The 19,473-nt window shown below is 60.0% G+C and overlaps 1 protein-coding gene across 21 annotated transcripts in view; it reads left to right on the forward strand.

Moving 5' to 3' along the window:
• Positions 1 to 986: 986 nt before the first annotated feature.
• The window catches only part of GGT1 (gamma-glutamyltransferase 1), a 32,193-nt gene continuing 13,706 nt past the window's right edge, over positions 987 to 19,473 (forward strand). The window contains exons 1-16 of one of the 21 annotated variants that reach the window (XM_084993125.1): positions 987 to 1,402; positions 1,771 to 1,878; positions 6,036 to 6,203; positions 6,684 to 6,848; positions 7,728 to 7,858; positions 8,008 to 8,094; positions 10,676 to 10,868; positions 11,098 to 11,255; positions 12,106 to 12,255; positions 12,620 to 12,756; positions 15,011 to 15,189; positions 15,463 to 15,672; positions 15,865 to 15,992; positions 16,088 to 16,200; positions 16,272 to 16,385; positions 16,661 to 16,900. In XM_084993125.1, coding sequence (XP_084849251.1) covers positions 6,688 to 6,848; positions 7,728 to 7,858; positions 8,008 to 8,094; positions 10,676 to 10,868; positions 11,098 to 11,255; positions 12,106 to 12,255; positions 12,620 to 12,756; positions 15,011 to 15,189; positions 15,463 to 15,672; positions 15,865 to 15,992; positions 16,088 to 16,200; positions 16,272 to 16,385; positions 16,661 to 16,807 — 1,908 coding nt within the window. In that variant the 5' untranslated portion in view covers positions 987 to 1,402; positions 1,771 to 1,878; positions 6,036 to 6,203; positions 6,684 to 6,687 and the 3' untranslated portion in view covers positions 16,808 to 16,900. 21 annotated transcript variants of the gene reach the window in all.

Below are 19,473 nucleotides of genomic sequence, written 5' to 3' on the forward strand. Positions count from 1 at the left end.
TTAGCAGATGAAAAGCTTTGCTTCAGGATGGTGGGGTGACGCCCCTGGGCAGCCTTGGCAGCTGCCCCTGGCTGGAAGCCAGGGGAGCTCCTCTAGGAACAAGGACACAGAGAGCCCATCAGCACGCCCTTCTTCCCATGGCCCTGCCCTCGGCCTGGCTCCTGGAATGGCTGAGGAGCTAATGGTCACCCACCAGGGTCCTAATGAGTGAGTCGGGGTTAATGGGTTACCTAGCCTGGTGACACATTCACCAGCCTCCCTAGGCTCTCAAAGTCCAGACACACTGGCCTGGCCTTCAAGGTCTGAGCTCACCCACTTGCTTTGCCAGCTTTGATGCCTCAGGGCTCTGGGAGGGTCTGCAAGACTTGCCGTGAACCCTTACTGCTTTAGCCATGCCCCCCCTCCACGGCTGGCCTGTGGCCTCAGACAGCTGCCTCTGCCTGGCTGGCTCCCCAGTGCAATCCCAGCACTGCCTGGAGCCCCCCCAACACAGAGACACACACAATGGTGTCTGCCCCTCCCTCGGAGTCCTGGGCTCCCCCTCCTTCTTGGCTGACAAACTGTCCCTTCACTCTGGCTAGGGGCTCCTTAACAGAAGACTCCCAGTGGGCCAGGGTCAGAGGGGAGCCTGAGTGAATGAATGGGTGATGGACGAGAGCATGCCAGGGTTGGGCAGCAGTGACAGTTCTGGCAGCTGCAGGCCTGTGGGGCACCCATCCCGTCCCGTTGAGCTGGGGCAGGTGGGGGCCTAAGCAGATGGCCCCATCCTCCACCCCAGTCGTTGCTGTGTCCTCCCTCAGCCCACCTGCTCATGATGCCAGAAAGGGGCCAGCTGATGTCTCTGGTCACACAGCTCCAGGGACAGGACCAGGAGCCCATCCTCCTCCCACCTGGGAAGGTTCCTGTGCCTTTAAAGCCTCCCCCCACCCAGGCCAGCAGGGGGAGGGAGGGGAGGAGCTGAGCACTGAGGACTCAGCTCTGTGCTGGAGCTCTGCCGGAGGAACAGCCCTGCAGCCAGGTGAGCAGGGCCAGGACGGGGGTCTGGTGGTGCCCCAGTGCTGTGTGACCCCGAAGCACAGCTCACCCTCTCTGAGCTGCTGGACATCGCAGAAGTGGGGAGCTCAGGCTTGGGGCCTCCCAGAGGTATCTGGAGGCCTGGGCTCCAACCCAAGCTCTGTTAAAAGTCCCTCTTCCACTGTGAGCCTCAGTTTAGGCACCTGCATAAAGAGAGTGAGCTGCCCTTCGGGGTGATGGGGCCGGGGCTTGTGTGGATGGATCCTGCAGAGGGGTCGCACAGAGCGGCAGGGCTCAGGCCCTGGGTCTGGGCTGGGAGCCTCTGCTTCTTGTCCCGTAAGTGAGTTTGAGGCTGCCTGACCAGGCTTCCTGGCTGACTCTGCCACAGGTGGGGGCGCGTGGAAGAACATGGGGAAGTGGGCTTCTTGAACTGAGAGAGTGGAGGGCAGAATGGAGAGGCCAAGGCTCAGAAGGACTGGGCGGCCTAGGGTGTGGGGCGTTGCTGGAGGGAAGCTCTGGAATGGAGCCAAGCTGAGAGGGGGCTGAGGCGCGATATCCACACCTGCCCCTCTCCTGTGCTGGTGTGGGGGCAGGGCAGGGCCCATGGTGCAAGGGGCTATTGTACAACTCCAGGGGGCGCCCACCAGCTCGTGGTCATCTCAGGCTTAGGTAGCTATTTCAACAATTTTCCTGCAGAGAGTGATATCAAATCTTGGGGAAGGAGCTTTTCTCAAATTCTCAATCCTACCCCACCAGGGTGAGCAGCCAACAAGACAGCTTCCAGCTTTGAGCCTGGGTCACCATCAGCTTCCTGCCCAGAGCCGTGTTCTCACACCCAGGGGACAGGACGCCTCGCAGGCCGTGGTAAGGAAGGCCAGGGGGGGCAGGTCTGTGCCGACCTTCAGGTCTCTGGCCTCGGCCAGGTAGCTGCTACCTAAGCCTGGTTTTCCTGCCTATGAACGGGTTTGGGGATGTGCCCAGGTCTCACCCCTTGGCACTGGGGTTGGAAGATTAACAGAGAAACTCCAGGCTGTCTGCTCTCACTCTTCCTCACACTCTCCTCTTGGGAACTTGCTCACTCAGCCTAGATTCCTTACTGGTGTGTGTGAGTGTATTGGGAGGGGGTGGTGCTGATGGCAGAATCAGTACATCTGGGTGAGTGAGGTTTGCTTATTTCCTGGGGATAGGGAGCTCACCACCTCTCGTGCGTAGGACAGGAGCGGTGGGGTCTGGAGGAGACCTCCAGCCCAGGACCACTGCCCCCAGGCACCCTCTCTGCATGTGGGGGTGGAGTCAGACTGGGACAGAATGTGATACACTTGACATGTAGGTGAGGGCTTTCTTTGTTCTGTACTTCATGCCTCTGTTGACAGGGCCTTTGGCCTTTGAGACACCTTGCCTTCCCTCCTGACCCCCTCCCTGGAGCCTGTCCTCTGGGCTCCACGACAGGTCCTCCAACTTGCCCCAGCCCAGGGTTTTCCTTGGGGTCACCTGTGGGGTCTGGGTCTTCCTCTGCCCGCTCAGACCTTCTTCCTACCTTCCTGCTGCTGCTGATACTTCCGTGTCTCACACCATCACCAGTGGGGAGAAAACTACTGCTCAGGCTAGGGACCAAGCCCTGCGGCTCTCCACGGCAGACCCCTCCCAGCTGACTGCCCTGCAGTGCAGCCAAATCCCCTGATATTCCTGACTGATGTCCAGCCCTCAGGGACAGGCCTTGAGCCTTGGTCTCTGGCTCCCACCTCATCCATCTTCTCAGTCATCCTGGTCCACAGGGGAGGGGGTGGACATCCAGGGGAAGAGGTGTCGTGGCACCCCCATCCAGGGCCATCCTGGTTGAGGATTTCATGGAAGTGCATTGGATGGGTTCCATGCCGCACCGACTCAAGGGCAGTGGGTGAGAGGACAAGGCCTGCTCTGGCTGTGTGACCCAGGGCGGGCAGCAGTATCTAGCGGGCCTCGGTGTTTCCTCCTGGCTATCACAAGGAGTGGCCTTGCAGGGTTGTTGTGGACCACAGATGGGGGCAGTGGGTGAGAGGACAAGGCCTGCTCTGGCCGTGTGACCCAGGGCGGGCAGCAGTATCTAGCGGGCCTCAGTGTTTCCTCCTGGCTATCACAAGGAGTGGCCTTGCAGGGTTGTTGTGGACCACAGATGGGGGCTGTGAGTGTTCCGGGCAACAGAGACACAGTGAGCCGGGGAGCGGGGGAGGGAGGAATGACTCAGGAAGTGGCTGATCCTTGTGCTTGGCTGATGAAGGCCAAGGAGGGTGGGGACAGTGACCAAGTTCCCCTGGGCCTGGTCTGCAGCCACTCCTGACTCTGAACCTCCTTGGTGTGCTGGCCAGGGACATGCAGCAACTTGGAGCAGGTATGGGGTCGCTGGGTCTGCCCTGGTGGGTCATGTGACCTTGGGCCCTGCCTTTCCAAGCTATTCAGGTGGTTCTTTGGGCCTGGGGCACTAACATCCCTGCGTAGGTGGTGGAACCTTCTGTAGGTGGTGGAACCTTCTGGATGCGAGGCTCCAGGCCGTGCTCAGAGAGAGGTACCCTTGCCTGTCCATTGGAGGGTGTGGTGAGCCTCTCAGGTCCAGGTTCTGTTCTGGGGCTGGTGCACAGCCCCAGGAAGCATTTCTGGGACACCATGTCTGGCCCTAGACTTCAGACACTGAACAAAGACAGGGCGAGTCAGTGGGGGACCCACCCTGGGGGTCCCTGAGGGCCTTGCCCATGGACAACTGCCCTCTGGAGGGAACCGAGTGTGGGAGGAGGGTCCCCTGCCTCTCTCACCGCACCTCTCCTTCCCCACTGGGGCCACACCCTTTGCTGCTGCCACCACCAAGGGGACCCCAAGGGTCACTGCTGACAACACCTCCCACCTGCAGGGCCCTCCCAGGGCTGCATGAACTTTAGTTACCTGGTGATGGACCAAGTCCCCGTGCCTCCTTGAAGTGACGTGACATGATGCAGGTTCTGGCTGTCCTCCCTACCAGGCTAGATCTCTCCCTTTGAGGACCCCCAACTCTGACACCATCAGCTACCCCCTGGGAAGCTAGGTGCCCCTCTGGGACTAGGTGAGCCTGAACTCCTCCTGCCTTTCTGCTCTGTCCCACCCCTGCTCCTCCTGGGAGGGGCCCACCCGGATCCCATCCCAGCTCTGAGGCCCCCTGAAGAGCTCGGCAGGGGCTGCAGGCCTGGCTCTAGGCGGTTGCCAGACTTTTCCCAGGCAGGCACTTCTGCTTCTTCCTCCCCAGCGGTGCCCCGCCCAGAGCCGGCTTCTGAGGAGTGGGGCTGTCTTGGGCCCCGCCCCCCGCTGCCCCCAGGCCTCAGGTAAGCCCTCCAGGGTCAGGAGGAGCAGGGTCGTGGTTGGAGGCCAGGCATGGACTCTGTTGCCTCGGTTTCCTCTCCTGACACCGATTCGGGTGAGAGCCATTGTTTTAGCGAGCCTAGAAAAGCGTGTGGGGGAGGGGACGTGGAAGCAGAGTCTCCAGCAGGGTGTCTTCCGCTCCGTGGGGCTGGGCCAGACCTCCCTGCTGCCCTGCCTAGGGGGAGGGGACTGTCTGCGCAGCCCCGACCCCTTCCTCCCCGCTGCGCTGCCGCCACCTTCGGTGGAGGGGGGTGCATTTGGGCCCTCGGTGGAAGAATGGACACGCACTTGGGGGGGTGATGTGGACCTCCAGAGGTCCTGGTTGGTTCACCCCTGGGGCCTGAGAGGAGAGAGCAGAGCCCTGTGTGGGGAGGGTCTCAACTGATGGTCCCAAGCTCTGGAGAAATGAGGCTGTGTCCCAAGTTGTCCAGCGTAGCCTCACCCAGCAGACACGTGGGAGCTGTGCCTGTGCCAGGGAGGGGGGCATCCGCCCCTGTGCTGCCCCACCTGCCCTGTCACGTGTGATGGGAAAGTTCTAGGTCGGGAACAAACGCTGCAGGTTGCTGGCCAGCTGCTGAGCTCCCAAAGGCCTCGCAGCACAGCCGCCTCCCTTGGAACCCTCCACCCTGACCCAGCCTCCCTGCCAGCCCCAGGGTACACCCTGAGGGCAGTCAGGCCTTGTGGAGGGTGGAGGACGGAGTGCACGGACTGTCCTCGGGGCAGTGGGGGGCCGGGGAAGGGCCTGGCTGACCCTTTGGCACACTGGCTGCTTGTCTGAGAGCAGGTGATGCCATGAAGGCCAAGAGGGAGTGCAGGGAGGGGCTGCAGGAATCCAGCCAGAAAGGGTGGTGCCTTGGTTTGGTCAAAGAGGTCAAGGTGGCGGGGAGGGCTGGCTTGGACCTTGCCTAGGGTATGGGATGGTTGTCTGCTGTGTGACTGTCCCCTGAGCCAAGGGAGGAGAAAGTCATTCAGTGCTGGGAGTGGGGCTCCATTCCCAAATCATCTCTGGGAGACCCTGTCTGGCCCTGGAGTTCACACCCCCCGAATAGGGATGTGAGCCAGAGGGTCCCAGCGGGGCTCTGGGACAGATATTCATCCTTTGGAGGGAACTGAGTCTGGGAGGGGGGATACCTCCCTCTGTCACCTCTCTTTCTCCGCTGGGGTCACACCCCTTGCCTGCTGCCCTTGCCTCCGGGACCCCAAGGGTCAGTGCTGTCCCTCCCCGCACAGCCGAGCAGGAAGTCAACAGGAAGCAAGAGGCTGACCAGCTCCTCTATGCTGTGCGCTGGCCCCCAGGCACCCCCAGCAGAACTGACACTTCCCTAACGCTCCCCACTTTCCAACCCACTTCATCTTCACAATACTTCCCAGCGGGCCCCTGTCATTCCCCTGGGCAGATGGGCAGGTGGTCAGGCACCTGTCCCATGCAGGTGTGATGGGGCAGACTAGCCCCAGAGCCTGTGCACTCCAGCCCCTCAGCTGGTCACATGAGGCTCTGTGCAAGCCCCCCTCACCATCTTGCCTGGGAGAAATGCAAGGGGAATTCACACCAGCCTGGGAGTGGCTGGCAGCCTCCTCCTGACTCCGGAGTTCTTGGAGGCCGAGATATCCCAGGCTGCTCCCTGGGGCATTGACCCCACCAGCTTCTCTGTTTTCAGGAGGACCAGGAGACTGAGTGGTACAGGAGTCTCCCTGGAGCAGGTTCTGTGGCCACAGGCTCCTGCAGAGTGTGAAGGAGACCCCACATATTTCTCCAGCTGTTTCAGCCCAAACCGTCTTCTGTGGCCACCTCTCCAGGGGCTCGTGGCTCGCATTCCCTGAGGAAGGTAGGCTCCTGTCCTGTAGAGGCTGGTCTGATGATTTCAGGATGAGTGTGGGTGTCCCCTTTGAAGGTGTGCTGGAAGCTGAACCCCACACTCTGAGGCACAGGCAGATCATTCTGGGGCCCAGGAATGGTGCCAGGAAGGAATCAGGCTGGGCCTGTCCCTCCTGGAGTGACCTTCTTGGAAGTGGAGGGCTCTGCCGCTATGAGGAGACAGAAAAGGCCCTGCCGAATGAAATCTGGGGGTTCCCAGGAGGGGTCCCTGACAAGATGGGGTTGTGAGGACAAGCAGGTGGATTTGGGCAGGGGCAGAGATGGGGCCAGGAGCTTCTGGCAGAGGGAGTGACCTGAACAAATGTGGGGGGCTGGGTGCATGTTCTGGGGGCTGGAAGGAAATGCAGGGGTTTATTTCTGAGGCTGGGCTTTGGGCCATGCTCATGGGGCAGGGCTCAGGATGTGCCTGACCTTCTCCCCTGCCCCACAGAGCCATGAAGAAGCGGTACCTGCTGCTGGCCCTGGCAGCTGTGGCCCTAGTGCTCCTCATCCTTGGCCTCTGCCTCTGGCTACCTTCGAACTCCAAGCCACACAACCATGTGTACCCCAGGGCAGCTGTGGCCGCGGATGCCCTGCGCTGCTCAGAGATTGGGAGGTGAGTGGGGCCGACAATGGGGACACACAGGCCCTGGAGCACAGCCTTTGGGGACACAGTTTCCCCACTGGTAAATGGGGTGCCTGGATGAGGGGTGTTTGGTGTGCATGGAGCTGCCTACCCTGCCCTGGGACCTTCTCAGCAGCCTCTGGTTGGGGGAGAAGGGGACACTGAGAGCAGAGTGTGAGTCTCCCAGAGTTCAGCTGGGCCCTTTTCTCAGTTCAAGGGTGTCTATCTTTTCAGATAAACTCTGCTGTATCATGCTATTTTTCAGACCCCTATCTTGCATATACAGAGATCAGTTCTCACTTAAAAACTTAAGAGTTCCTGTTGTGGTTCAGCAGAAACGAACCTGACTAGTATCCGGGAGGACTTGGGTTTCGTCCCTGGCCTTGATTAGTGGGTTAGGGATCTGGCTTGGCTATGGCTGTGGCAGAGGCTGGCAGCTACAGCTCTGATTCGACTCCTAGCCCAAGAACTTCCATGTGCTGCAGACTTGGCCTTAAAAAAGAAACTCAGAGGTATTCCCTGGTAGCAGATTAAGGAGCAGTGTCACTGCTGTGGCTTGGGTCACTGTTGTGGTGCAGGTTCAAACCGTGGCCCAGGAACTTTTGCATGAAAAGAAATTCTCCATTTATTTTCCACTTATGAAAGTCATGTACTTCTGTTTGCTTGAAGAGGAGGAACATTTAAGCCCATTAGTTTTAGAATTAGAATCAAATTTAGAATCAACTTTAGAATCAAAAACCATGGGCTCCCCTCCATCCCGCCTTGAGCAGGTGGCCAGGCAGTGGGGAGGTGGGTGGCGGGGTGCACCTCTTGGAGGGTGGGGAGGCCGCAGGCTCTGACCCCCCCACCCCCGCCACATGCTGCTGGCAGGGACACACTGCGGGACGGCGGTTCGGCTGTAGATGCTGCCATCGCGGCCCTGCTGTGCGTGGGGCTCATGAACGCTCACAGCATGGGCATCGGGGGTGGCCTGTTCCTTACCATCTACAACAGCACCACGCGTGAGTGCCTGCCTGGGCGGGAGGTGCATGGTGGGGCTGCCTGCCTCGGGCTGCACTTGGGCTGGGCAGGCACAGCTGGGTGGCTCCTGGGATCGCACGGGTGAGGGTTTGCTGTTGGGTCCAGTCTGTCCACCTGCTTCTCCTTCCAGGAAAGGCTGAGATCATCAATGCCCGAGAGGTGGCCCCTCGGCTGGCCTCTGCCAGCATGTTCAACAGCTCGGAGCAGTCGGAGGAAGGTGAAGTGCAGGCTTGATGTGGGTGCAGGCCTGGGAGGAGCTGCTGGGAAGACATAAGCATCCCCCCACACCCTCCATCTGGGGTTGAAAGAGGCTCTGGCCCCTCAACACTCTCCATAATGAATGGTCAAGCCTGTCATCACAGAGGATAAAGATACGGAGCTTCTGCTCTTTCTGCACAGCCTCCTCCAGGGCCACCCTGTGTCAGTGCATGGAGAGAATGATTGCTAGTCAAACAGCCTGCATCTCCCCTGGATCTGGGTCCAGCCCTCTGTTCAGCCCTTTTCACTGACAAGCCACCTGAATATGTCCTGTCGGGGGAGCGTGATGTGGATTCTCATTTTACTGGGGATGCTGTGGCCCAGAGAGGTCATGCAAACTGACTAAGGTCACACAACTGGATGGTGGTGATAAAGCTGAGATTGAACCCAAGCTGTCTAAACCCTGGGTTTCTAATAGCCATCTAAGCATTCATTCATTTGTCTGTTTCTTTGTGGGGACAGCTCTCTAGAGTATAAGGCAGAGTCTCTTTTTTTTCTAAGCTATCCTTAAGCCAAGAGGAGACCTCTCAACTCCCCAGGGGCAGAGGGGAACGAGTGGCCACCAGGGGCGACATCGCAGGGACCCCAGCGAGGTCCTTGCAGGATGAGGTTGAAGGAGAGGAAGGGGGCGGATCCCCTCCTGCAGGCTCTGCCCTGGGCAGGGCCCTGCGAGTAGCTGCTCTGGAATCCTCTCCAGCATACAGAGGATTTATATCTTTCCCTGTCGGAAAACTCACAGTGGGTAGAAATGAAGTCATTCAGAGTGTGAGATTACTGGAGAATTTACAGACTTAGCATCTCTGGATGCTTGGAATGCATGTATTTAACTAGGGCTTGTGGGGTACCTCCTGCAGCGTCAAGGGCTATTCCCTGAGCCAAGTAGAAGCAAAAGTAACAGGTGAATCCAACATTCCAGGTGGAGCGGGTTGAGAAAACACAGTGTGCAGGGTATGGACGTGCTGCCTGAAAGACAGAGGTGGGAAGGGCTGGAGGCCCTGTGGGTTCACCAGGTGCTCTGCTCAGGGCATGTGAGTGAAAACCCAGATGCTGGGTGGGATGGCTCGAGGGGGTGGGTTTCTGGGGGAAGAGCAAGTGGGAATTGGGGAAGAGGAGGCACAGCGTCAGGCGGAATGGCCCAGGTGGAGGTAGTAAAAGCCCCGGCCTCTTCTGAGTGTCTGGGTGACGTAGAGCTGTCCCCCTGAGTCCTAGGGGGATTTCATCTGACAGGACCCCTGGGGCCACTGTGAAAGGGGAGGAGCAGCTTGCCTGCCTGCCAGGTGACCCTTCGGGAGGTCCTGGTGATGCCAGGAGAGGTGGGGGTGGGGCTGGTGCCTGGCACACTTTGAGGGCGGAGCTGTGGACTTGCTGAAGGGCTGGGTGTGCCTGGCCCCCAGGAGGCTCAGGTCTTCACCTGAAAGAACAGGGTGGTACTTAGAGAGACCTGCAAGGCTGCAGAGCAGTGGGTTTGCGTGGCCATCAGGAGTCAGGTTCCGGGTGTGTTAAGCGTGAGGTGCCATGAAGTGGGCAGGTTCATCCTCAGCTCTGGCCAGTGGGGGAGCAGACCGAGAGTAAACTGGGGAGCTGTCAGCAGGTAATGGACCCTGCAGCCTGTGGGAGAGGGCACTGAGAGTGGGGACCCAGGAGAGAGTGATGGGCTAGGTGAGGCGTGGTTGAGAAGGCAGTGTGGGGGTCACTGGTGACCTTGGTGAGAGGGTGGCATGAGAGCCTGATTGGCCCGAGGTCAGGGCAGCCCTTACTTAGGGGTGGGCAGGCGCTGTGTGCTGGTGTCAGACCTGAGATGTGCAGATGTTGCAACAACCCAGCTCCTAGAAACTTGTGCCCAACTTCAGTGTGGGAGAGTTCTAGAGCTAAGCAGCCAAGCCTGGGATTGGCCGATGTAACCCCGTTATCTCAGGGGTGAAGGCAGGAGGCTGAACCTTTCTGTGTCAGTGTCCAGCTTTAAGGCGTGGTGGGGGCAGTGCGGCCTAGTGGGGAGCCAGGGTCCAGGGGTCTGTTTCCAGTGAAATCATGGCTCCTCAATGGACAGCAGGAAGACAAACCTCTTTATGGTCAGATGGGGACGTTGAGGCCAGAAGGGGTCAGGGAGGGGTTTAGGCTCAGGTGCCACCTGGGACAAGGGGAGAGAGGAAGGGGGCCCCTTGCCTTGAGGGGGGTCCTGGGCTTGCATAGGGACTTTGGCAGGTTCCGTGGAACCCTGGAGCCTTCTGGGCTGAGAGGCTATATGGCCCGGGAGGCTCAGATTGAGAGGTGGTATGGGTCTGGCTTCCTTATACTCTCACTGTGCCACCAGGAGCTGGGCACAGGACTTCAGACATGGTGGCACCCTTAGAGACAGACATCTAGACCTGGGACTACAGAACCCAGTGTGCGTGCTACTCTCTGTCCCTCCTGGGCCCTTGCGAGATGTCCCTTGTCCAGCCACAATCTCACCGAGATGTGACCTCAAAAGTCCGTTTCCTTTCTGAGCCTCAACTGTTCCCCTGTGTGGAGCCACCAACTGTGTCCCTCTCCTTCCACAGGAGGACTGTCAGTGGCGGTTCCTGGAGAGATCCGTGGCTATGAGCTGGCGCACCAACGGCACGGGCGGCTGCCCTGGGCTCGCCTCTTCCAGCCCAGCATTGAGCTGGCCAGCCAGGGCTTCCCTGTGGGAAAGGGCTTGGCAGCAGCCCTGGAGAGAAGCCAGGACGCCATCAAGAGACACCCTGCACTGTGGTTTGTCTGTGGTCCCTGCCGGGGAGGGGCGGGGCATGAGTGGGTGGCAGTGCTGTTAGGAATCTGCGCTGATAAAGGGATGAGGTCCAGGAGACCGAAGCCTTGCCCATTCTGACCCTGGGGTGGGGCGGCCCCAGCTCGTGTGCCTTCTCTTCCCCTGAGTGGGTGGGTGGCTGGCTGGCTGGGCCCACCCCACCTGCCCCCCTCACGGGAGCTCCCTCTGCCCCAGCGAGGTGTTCTGCCGGAATGGAAATGTGCTGCGAGAGGGGGACCTGGTGACCATGCCTCGGCTGGCCAAAACCTATGAGACACTGGCTGTCGAGGGCGCCCAGGCTTTCTACAATGGGAGCCTCACCGCCCAGATTGTCAAGGACATCCAGGAAGCTGGTGAGCCTGGGGCCAGGCACTCCGCAGCCAGAACATGAGCCTGGGGTCCTTGGGTCCCGCCTGGCCTGGGCACTGGGCCCTCAGATAGTCCCTGGCAGGGGAGGGGCACAGATGGTGTCTGCAGTTGGTGACAGTCCATGTGGATCCACAGCTCCTGGTTAGGTCAAACAAAGCTCAGAGAGGTCCTGCAGTCCAAGAGAGACAGCCCCAGGGAGGCCAGTGCAGGTGTAGGCAGGAGTCAGAGTTGGGGAAAGTGCAGACGCAGGAGGACATCCTAGAGGAGGTGGCGCCTGAGCTATTGAGGAGGTTGGTCTTTGTAAGCAGAGAACAATCTAAGGCCTTGGGTGTGGGGGGTGTTAATTCTCCAGGGGGATGAGGGTGGGCATGGTGAGAGAGAGAGGTGGGAGGGGCAGACAGCGTCTTGCAGACAGGTTCCGATGTGTTCTAGAGCCCCAGGCTGCCTCTTCCTCTGGAGTCAGGGTTCTTATCAGTGTGTGCTGAGGAGGGTGACTAGCACATTGACCTTTACTGCTGACGCCTGAGATTAGCCCATAAATACTTTACTTCGCTGGGGAGTCATTTCCCTGGGGAGTTAGAGCCTCTCTCCACCCACTCTTTAGTCATTGCGGAGTAGGAGGGTATGGAGCACATAATTCCCACATAGAGAAGATCCAGGGCCACCAAGGAGGACTGGGAGGCCTGTGGGTAGACAGCGCAGGCCTGGGCTTGGTCATGGGGAGGTGGCCCGATGCAGGGGTGGGAGCAAGGGTGGATGGGACTCCCAGTTTTATGGCTCCCCGGTGGTGTATCCCATCCCCATGGCACCCCTTGAGCAGCTGTTCTGGGGCAGGGGGCATTGTGACAGCTGAGGACCTCAACAACTACCGTGCAGAGCTGATTGAGCAGCCGCTCCGCATCAGCCTCGGGGACGCCCAGCTCTATGCGCCCAATGCCCCGCTCAGCGGGCCGGTGCTGGCCCTCATCCTCAACATCCTCAAAGGTGAGCGCCCTCCGCAGCCCTGCAGAGCAGTGATCTGGGTGTGGCTGCTCTTCAAGGTCTGGGTGCCACAGTGTTGGCCAGAGTTCACTGCTGAGTGGCCTGGTCCAGAGGGCACATCTGGGAAACCTCAGTGCTCATCCGAGAGCATGTGGACCAGAAGCCCTGTGGCTGGACCTGTGAGGCCCATGGCTTCCTTCCAGCCATCAGTGCTTCCAAAGCAGCTGCTGCCGTTGGGGATTAAAAGGTCCCCATCTCAAGGTAGCCAAGTGGCCCAGGGAGGGGTCAACCACACCCCCAGGGCACTCAGCTGTCTGGTCAAGCTGGGACATCCAGGGCCACCAACCTGCCTGGCTCTGTCAATCAGGGTACAACTTCTCCCGGGCAAGTGTGGAGACACCAGAGCAGAAAGGCCTGACCTACCACCGCATTGTGGAGGCCTTCCGCTTCGCCTATGCCAAGAGGACCCTGCTTGGGGACCCCAAGTTTGTCAATGTGACCGAGGTAAAGGGCAGGGGCTGGCCCGCAATGGGCAGGGGATCTGCCATGAAGTTGCCAGGAGGGCTCCTGGGGGCCACACCCACCTCACTCGTGCTTTATGTGTCTAATTCCCCCCCTGACATTGGCCTCAGGCATACTGTAGACTGGGACGGACTGGTGACCCCGAGCCCTGACCTCTGTCCCACGGAGCTCCCAGTGTGAGATGCGCTGGGGGAGACAGACTGTCTCCTGTGCCTGCCTCTACCACCCTCCAGTCTGGGGGCCTTTGCACACGCTGAGTGCTTGGCCAGAAAGGCTCTCAAGTGGTCAGTGCTGAGCTGAGGAACACACAGGGCCTCACAGCTCTCGAGGGCATGCAGACAGTGGGATCAGGGGAGAGGACCAGTCTTCAGGTGGGCAGAGGCCCTGGCCACACCTGGGAGCTAGCTTCCCAGACGTCCAGCCAGGCTTCACCCCATCCCACCCACTCACTCACCAGGTGCCTCAGCCCCCACCTCAATGCCTGTCACATCCCTCATTACCTGCCTGGCTCCCCACTGCCAGGTGGACCCGCAGATCCCCCACACCTACCTGTGACCTCCCGCAGCTGCCAGGAGGCCACTCTGCCCTCCTGGATCTCTTCTCTTTCCTGGGGAGCATTTTGTACCCACAGCTCCCCCCGGCCTCCAGAGACCAGGTACCTCCAGATGGCAGAAGCCACTGCATCATGGGACCCCACCCTCCCTGCTTCTGCTCTGCCTCTTGGGTTCCCAGGCTGCCCTCTCTGCTGGGTCATTCCATCCTGGCTCCAGAGCCCTCCAGCTGCCACCCCAACCCTCTGCTCCCCCTTGGAGCAACCTTGACTGGCTCCCCACTCTGGGGAGCCCTCCCCACCATGCCCTGCCCTTCCTCACTGCCAGATCCTGAGTCCAGCCTCAGCTTTCCCTTAGGGTCACTCTCCGTGGCATCTCACACCATTCCCCAGCTCCTCCTTCCCTCATCTTGTTATTTTTATTATTATTATTATTTTGTCTTTTTGCTATTTCTTTGGGCCTCTCCCGCGGCATATGGAGGTTCCCAGGCTAGGGGTCGAATCGGAGCTGTAGCCACTGGCCTACGCCAGAGCCACAGCAACGCAGGATCCAAGCCGTGTCTGCAACCTACACCACAGCTCATGGCAACACCGGATCGTTAACCCACTGAGCAAGGGCAGGGACCGAACCCGCAACCTCATGGTTCCTAGTCAGATTCGTTAACCACTGCACCACCACAGGAACTCCTCATCTTGTTATTTTGCAAAGTTGTGGACATTCCGGCAAGTTCCCTCCTCTCTCCCTGTTTCCATCCCTCTCTCCTGGGTCTCCCTGTTTTTTTCTGAGTCAGTGGACAGTGTGCACAGAGATTCCACTTCCTGTCGTACTTCCTGAAGAAGAGCAAGGACTTCTATTTAAGACGTGACCTGTTAGCTGCCTGGGTCAGCCTTTCCCCCAGGGTCCCATCCATGGCTTTTATGTCTGGGGCCCATCAAGGTCACACCTGCAGGTGCTGTTCCAGCTGTCCCCTGGGGCTGCCTTGTTGACTTTAAGGCTCAGGGCAGCTACCTTGCAGGAGGCCCCACTTCCTAGATTTGACTTTCTGCTTCACAATAGATTCAGGCTGAATGTTTTCTCCTTGGATTAAGCAGTTAGTCCAGAGGTGTTGCTGGAACCTTATGGAGGCATTTCCTCTGCTTGGCCTCTGGGGCCCTTCCTCGCTGCTCCCTCCATCCTCCCCACCCCATCTGCCCATCCAGGCTGGTGGTTTTAAGCTGACATCCCCATTTTATCCTTCAGCTCAGCCTTGCCCGTGAAAACACCATGTGTGGCCCATTATGCACCCGAGACAGGCTCTTCAGGGTCAGACAAGCTCGTGTCACAAATCAAGCTCCCAACTGTCCCCAGACCTGCCCCTTCTGCTGGGTTCACCTCCCCAGTTAGCAACCACTCTGCACTGAAGACTTGGCCCTTTCTCAATGTTTCTTTCCCACCTGGTGAGCCACCATCATCTCTCACCTGGTTGATGGCCATAGCCCCACCAGTTAGCCACTTGGGTTCCATTCCCATACGGCTACCAGAGGAGTAACACCCATCAGCTGCTCACTCCTCTGCCCCAAGCGCAGGTGACTCAGAAAAAAGCCGAAGTCCTTATGGGGCCCATAAGGACCTATGGGAATAGCCCCTGCTGGCATCTTCAACCTCCTCTCTCCTAATCCCAGTCACTGTCTGCCTGTCCCTCACAGGAATGCCTCAGGGCCTTTGCATATCCACTCTGGCCTTATGTGAGGTGCCTCTTCACATGTCACCTCCTCCAAGAAGCCCCCCTTGACGACAACACCCTCACCCTGTCCCTCTCCACCCCTTCACCTGGCTTGTTCTTCCCAGCACATCCCTGTCTGCCTTTGTCTTCCCTGCCAGGAGGGTGAGGACCTGCATGTCTGCTCCCTGCTAATCCCCCAGTGCTGGGCACAAAGTCCCAAGCTGTGAATGAATGAATGATTGAATGCAGTGAGAGTGGGGGCTGAGAGGATGTATTCAGATTTGCTGGATTGCAAGGAGACAGGCTGGAGACGGTGGTCAAACGGTCCACTTGAGGCTTAGGGCACAGGAGGGTTGTGGTCAGAGCCATGTCGGAGCTTCCTGAGAGCGGCTCGCACAAGCCTGTGCCCCCTCCCCGCCTCCCCCACCTCCTCAGGCCGGCTCTGGGGTCTCGGCAGGTGGTCCGCAACATGAGCTCCGAGTTCTTTGCTGACCAGCTTCGGGCCCGGATCTCCGATACCACCACTCACCCGGACTCCTACTATGAGCCTGAGTTCTACACACCGGATGACGCGGGCACCGCCCACCTATCTGTGGTCTCGGAGGATGGCAGCGCCGTGTCGGCCACCAGCACCATCAACCTCTAGTAGGGGCTGCTGGGTGGCCTGGGTGGGCCAGGGGCTGTCCGTGTGTCCCAGAAAGGGGGGGGGGCGGTGGCTCCACGGTGGCAGAGTACTTGACCCCGCCTCCCCCGGGGAGCATGTTGGAGTCTTGGAGGGCATGTGGTGTGGGAGGGGCCAGGCAAAGCAGGCACAGCTGGTGACCAGCCGGTCGGTAGCTTTGGTTCCAAGGTACGATCCCGGATCAGTGGAATCCTGTTCAACGATGAGATGGACGACTTCAGCTCCCCCAACATCACCAACCAGTTCGGGGTGCGCCCTTCACCAGCCAACTTCATCACACCAGGTGTGGGTGGGGGGCTTGGGTGGGGAAGGGGCTGGTATCCCTGGCAGCAGCTGACCAGCACCTCTGTCCCTTCCCTCTTGCCCCCACCACTGTAGGAAAACAGCCACTCTCATCCATGTGCCCCGTGATCATCGTGGGTGAGGACGGCCAGGTCCGCATGGTGGTGGGTGCCTCGGGGGGCACACAGATCACCACATCTACCGCGCTGGTATGTGCCACCCTCCTGTGCCCCAGCTCCTTGCCCTCTGGGCCATGCTGACCCCACGCCCACACCCCCAGGCCATCATCCACAGCCTGTGGTTTGGCTACGATGTGAAGCGGGCAGTGGAGGAACCCAGGTTGCACAACCAGCTTTTGCCCAACACGACGACGCTGGAGAAGGGCATCGACCAGGTGCGGCAGAGGGCAGGGGACCTGAGTCACAGCAAGGGCCCCCCCGCTGGGAATCCTGAGCATCAGGCATATACGATGGCTAGTATCCTCAGGGCAGGTGACCCTCATGCCTGCTGCGGGGTTACAATGAGGGCTAGGCCACCTGCCCCCTATGAGACTAATAGGCCCAGCTGCCCCCAACTTGCTTCCTGGCCGCTCAGTGGAAAGGGGCACTACCTGGGTCTGCAGAGCACATGCCCTCATGGGCATGGTCTCCCTCCTCCTCCCTCTCCCAGGCAGTGGCTGCAGCCCTGAAGACACGGCACCACTACATCCAGGACGCGTCCACCTTCATTGGTGTGGTACAGGCCATTGTCCGCACACCCAGCGGCTGGGCAGCTGCCTCAGACTCCAGGAAGGGTGGGGAGCCTGCAGGCTACTGAGTGCTCAGGCAGTCAAGGGGGTCTGGCAGCCTGGGGATAAGTGAGCGGCAAAGCAGTGCAATAAATGGGGGCTGCAGCGCCCAGCTCTGGGCAGTCTTGCTGGCTGACTTCAATTCCCTGGGCCTCAGCATCCTGTGTGAAGTGGAGTCACCTGGCGGGGAAGGATGGCTAGATGGGATTTGTTGGTCTTTACACCTTGGGCCCTGGATCCAGCCTCAGCATTTTCACGGTAGCTGGGTGAATGGGTGGGGTGGGAGTTAGGAGTGTAGGGGGTGGGTAGGGGCCCAGGGTGGGTCATGCTCAGCTCTGTTCTTGCTCACCCTGAGCCCCTGGAAGGGCCAGGCCACCCCTTCCCTGGGCTGGGAGCGGCACTTCCCAGTATTGGCCACTGGGGGGCTTGCAGCCCTGGCGTTTCCTCCGCGGATGCTGGGAACCCCGCCACCCAGGGGGTGTCTGGCCTCACCCTAATCACAACACACAAGGCGAAGCTAAGGTCTGAGAGAGTGGGATTGGGCAAGAGGCTGGAGCAAAACATGTTGGTCAGAGCCAGGCCCAGGGGGCTTTCCAAGCAGAAACCCAAAGTGAAACCCAAGCCGTGATCCATTCCAGAAGGAGGTCCTGTTCTCAGGGATCAGAGAATTGGAAGTGGTCCCCAGACCCCCAAGGGTCAGGGCTTGGACTGGAGCCCTGAGGAGGGCGGGTCTGGGGAGAAACAGGGAGATACAGGCCCAGCGTCTTCCACCAGGACCAGCCCCTCCCACCCTTCCTCAGTGCCTCCTAACTCATCCTTTACACACAGTTTTAACACCAGAGGTGAGATGCTGTGAAAGGCTGGTGGAGGCAAGCAGAGGTGAGGGGGGCCCAGTGAGCACCAGTGGGGGCCCCTGAGGGCAGGGGCATGGGGCTAGGGGAGGCCAGGTCTGGGGTCTCCTTCATAAGGCAGGAAATCCTGGTGCTTTCAAGGTGCTCACAGGGGAAGGCATGCTGGCCTGCAGAATCCCCCCTAGGTCTGGGCCCTAAGCTCTGGGATCCTTGGGGGATGGGAGGGTGGGGGTGGGTGGGAGGGGGTTGGCAAGTCTCTCCTCAGTCCTCATTTACATCCTAGAGGAAAGGTGTTGGCCCCTTTGCAAGGAGAAGACAGGCCTGAGGGGCAGGCCTTGCTTCCATTGGAAGTGGGGGCTGGCATGCAAGCAGGGTGCACCCCAGTTTCCTGGGTGCCATGGGGCTCAGCCGAGGCTGCCCTGGGATTTGGCTTCCCCACTCCAGCCCCTCACCTCCTGGACAACACCAGGGCCCTTCCTGGCTGGACCTCCTGGGCCACATTTCTAGCCAGTCCTGGCCAGCCCAGCACAATGCCTGTTCCTTCCCTGGGCCTTTGGTCCAGCAGATCCCTGCACCCTGGCCTCTGCCTGACCAGGAGGCTTGGGAGGTGGGGGGGATGTCCAACCCTGACCCTGCCTGCCCCCTGTCCCAGCAGCTGGGCTGTCCTCAGCCCAGGAATGTATTTTGGTTCCTGGTTGAGCAATGTCAGTGCGGTTTGGGGGTCGGGTGGGGGTGGCAGGAGGTGCCCACCACCTTCGCCATCCCACAAGGCGGCCTCCTGTCCCAGTAGACTCTGCAGCTCAGGGGCCTGGTGGACTATGTGGCTATGTGGCCACATCCCCTCCTTGTGCCTCAGTTTCTATGCTGTGCCAGGTGAAGAGGCCTGGGAGGACAATGCTTAACAGTGGGTGGGGGTCCAGCCCCCGTCCCCTGCACCCTGTGCTCTGCTGAGGCCAGAGGGGGTCCCTCAGCTGGCCCCACTTCCCTGGCCACTTCTAGCTGGGCACCCTGAGAGCAGGGCAGGCCCAGGCCAGTGTCCCCAGGAGAGAAGACTCTGTCGGCTCAAGAAGAGGGAAGCAGACAGATGTACAGAGATGCAGGTAGAAGGGAGGCCCACTCCCTGAGGCCCAATGGCATTTCCAGGACAGCAGCCCCCAGCAGGGGACAGTCTGGTGGGCACTGGCTGCATTCTGCACACAGAAATCTTGGAGTCCTGGGCAATCCGTGCTCCAGTAGAAGCCAAGCCCCCTCCTGGTCACCTTTGGTGCCCCCACCCCCGGGCAGAGCTTGGGTTGAGCTGGGACTTGACCTCGGGTCCTGTGTGACATTGCCTTGGGTCCCCTCTCCTGCTGCCTCTGAACCCCTTCAGCCCCAGCGACCTCTGGCTCTGGGGATGCTGAGGTGAGCTGTGCTGGATGGGGCCACGTGAAGAGGAGAGTCGGGGATCCATCCTGGCCCCCAGCCCCTCTGAGCCTGATTTCGGGAAGCCTGGGCAGGCTTGCCTTCTGCTGTGCTGGCTCTGCTGGGAAGGGAGCAGCCGTGGGGGCCCTGGGAGCCCTGCACCACAGCTCCCTAGGGACAGTGGGCTCCAAGCCATTGCACACACAGGGCGGGGTAGCCCTGAGCATTGGCGGCTGACGGGTGGGGCGTCTGAACCAACACTTTCATGGGCAGGCAGTGGGAATGGCAGTGAGGGGGTTAATGGCAGCCGCTGACTCCTCTCTGGAAGGAAAAACTCCCCATAACCGCCCTGCTGCCTGGCTTCCCTCCAGAGCCAAGAACAGGGGCTGAAAACTGGAAGTCCAGGCATGCGGCCAGCTCTGCAGTGGGCGCTTGAGGAGGGC

The sequence above is a fragment of the Sus scrofa genome, chromosome 14 (genome assembly GCF_054392235.1).
Source record: "Sus scrofa isolate SSC_HxYL_T2T_F1_AM1 chromosome 14, Sscrofa_HxYL_maternal_Yorkshire_Landrace_v2.0, whole genome shotgun sequence".
Taxonomy (NCBI): domain Eukaryota; kingdom Metazoa; phylum Chordata; class Mammalia; order Artiodactyla; family Suidae; genus Sus; species Sus scrofa.